This window comes from Poromitra crassiceps, assembly GCF_964638095.1.
Source record: "Poromitra crassiceps genome assembly, chromosome: 20".
Lineage (NCBI taxonomy): Eukaryota > Metazoa > Chordata > Actinopteri > Beryciformes > Melamphaidae > Poromitra > Poromitra crassiceps.
Window position 1 is genome coordinate 16,728,348 of NC_139637.1, and position 2,308 is coordinate 16,730,655.

General features: G+C 56.9%; 1 protein-coding gene across 1 annotated transcript; it reads left to right on the forward strand.

Annotated features, from left to right (window-relative positions):
• Nucleotides 1–384: 384 nt before the first annotated feature.
• LOC310794754 (zinc finger protein PLAGL2-like) lies at nucleotides 385–1,674 on the forward strand (the record flags this gene model as incomplete). Its single annotated transcript, XM_083656783.1, has 1 exon — nucleotides 385–1,674. The coding sequence occupies one exon, from the start codon at nucleotides 385–387 to the stop codon at nucleotides 1,672–1,674; it is 1,290 nt and encodes a 429-aa protein (XP_083512909.1).
• Between the last annotated feature and the right edge of the window lie 634 nt (nucleotides 1,675–2,308).

The following is a 2,308-nucleotide window of genomic DNA, read 5'->3' on the forward strand; positions in this document are numbered from 1 at the left end:
TGAATACTAAAATAGACTTGTGGGCCAACACAAGAGCTCTTCTCAGGAAACACAGAGCCAGTCAGAGCTTCCAAAGCTCCTCATCACCGCAGCCCTTTTGGGGTTGCTATGGCAGCTGCTGTCACAGAAACCAAGTGCTGGACACAAGCTTGCCCCAGTATAGCAGGACAGACCACTAGTCATCGCCGTAAGAGACCATCGAACACTCAACAAACAGCACTTACTATTAATCCCAGCACTCTGAATTAACACGACTAGCAAGAGGTCTCCTGTCTGATGGTCAGCTCCTTGGAAAATCCCCATGAGTCTTGTCTGTGTCTGCTCAGGCTCCTGGCCAGAGTCCCTGTGCACCAGCACAGCCAGCGCGGTTCCTTCTGCTAGACCATGTTCCACCAGCAGGACCATCTGAAGAGCCAGCTGCAGGAGAGCCACCCGGCCGGCAGGCAGCTCTTCCACTGCCAGGAGTGTGGAAAGCAGTACAACACGCAGCTGGGTTACAGGCGCCACCTGGTGGCGGCGCACAGCGCTGCGGCGGGCCTGCCCTGTCCGGAAGGGGCGGCGCCCTCTCTGCTGGAGCACCTGGGCAGCCACATTGACAGGCCCCCGCCGCCGGAGGGCAACGCCAACAGCGCCGCCGTGCCGGTGCGAGAGCGGAAGTACTCGTGCGAGCGCTGCGACCGGCGCTTCTACACGCGCAAGGATGTGCGTCGCCACGCCGTGGTGCACACCGGCCGCCGCGACTTCCTGTGCCCGCGATGCGCGCAGCGCTTCGGCCGCCGGGACCACCTGACCCGCCACTTGAAGAAGAGCCACGCTCAGGAGTCGGGGTTGACCCCCACCGGCACGCCCAGCACCCCCGTGGCCACACCAACCCCTGCCACCCCGTGTCCAGTGAAGGAAGAGCCGAGCCCAGTGACCTGTGACATGGGCTCGGCCTCCAAGGAGCCCATGGAGACCTTCTCCATGTACAACTCCTACCCCATGGCCAATGCTGTCGCAGGGATGGGCCACCATCATGGCCTCATGCAGGGCTCCTTGTCCTCCGCCATGGGTGTGGGTCGCCACATGCCGCCCCCGTCTCCTCAACCCCACCACCATCACTTGCAGCCAGCGCAGCAGCAGCAGCAGCCCTACAGCAACATGGCCAGGTACCAGCATGGATCTACCTCATATCCCCGCGCCGACGTGGACAGTTTCCTCCTGGACCTGCAGAGTGGCCTCCCCCCCCACCTGAGCACGGCCACCTCCTCTACCTCCGCCGCTGCCTCCCCCCAGAGGGAGGTGCTGGCCGAAGGCGTGGGAGCCGGCGACCCCCACCTGCTGTCCAGGAGCCCCGCCCTCTCCGCGGCCGAGCTGTCCTGCACCGCTAACATGGACCTGGGGCCCTTGCTGGGCTTCCTGCCCTTCAGCCTGCCGCCCTACAGCGCCCACATGGGGATGGGAGGGTTAGTGATGGGCTACCCGTCTACCTCCACCGCTGCCTCCTCCCCATCCTCTTCCACTGGCCTGTCCTCCCAGGCCCCGGGGCCCTTCACCCTCCTCCAGCCCCCCCAGGCGCATGTACCCCAGGGCCCCGGAGCCCACAACCACAGCCAGCTACCTCAGGGGTACAGCAGTCCTGCTATGAGCACTTCGAGCTCCCTACCTCGCTACTACCAGGCCTTCCAGCAGTGAGCAGCTCTATCCCTGAAGATCTAGCATCCACAGACGTTGGCTTCACACATGCTCACGGACACTTTCTGAAAAGGGCAAAAAATGGGAATGGTGTCTTCCATTGGAAAAAAAGAAGAAATATGCTAATTTAGCCTGTTGATGCTAACGATGCTAATCGTAGTTACCTTTTGTTGAACACAACAAATCACCTCATCAGTATTACCTCATTATTTAAAAAGTAAGCTTGAAAGATGGAGGAGAACCTAGATGATCTCAGTGCAACCAAAATAGAGTACTTCTTTCAGTCAAACCTGTTACCAGCAGTGGATGCACTTAAAGTGGACACAGGTGCAGTACAATGCCATTGAGTCGTACAGTTTCAGATCATTGCTCTGGAAAATTATTAGATTTTCCAGCAAAACAAAACAAAACTTCATCCTACTGCAGATTGTGTCGAAATCTACTGTGGATTTGGTCTTCTAAAGTTAAATCTCAAGTCAGTGGACACTCATTTATCAGTAATAAAGGACTAGCATTGTGGGGAAAGTTGGTTTCAAAATGTAATCAGTCACAGATTAGTGAGTACCTGCTAAAAAATATATATAATCCGTAATATACTACTGGAATATACCGACTCGACAAACTGATTAGGTTT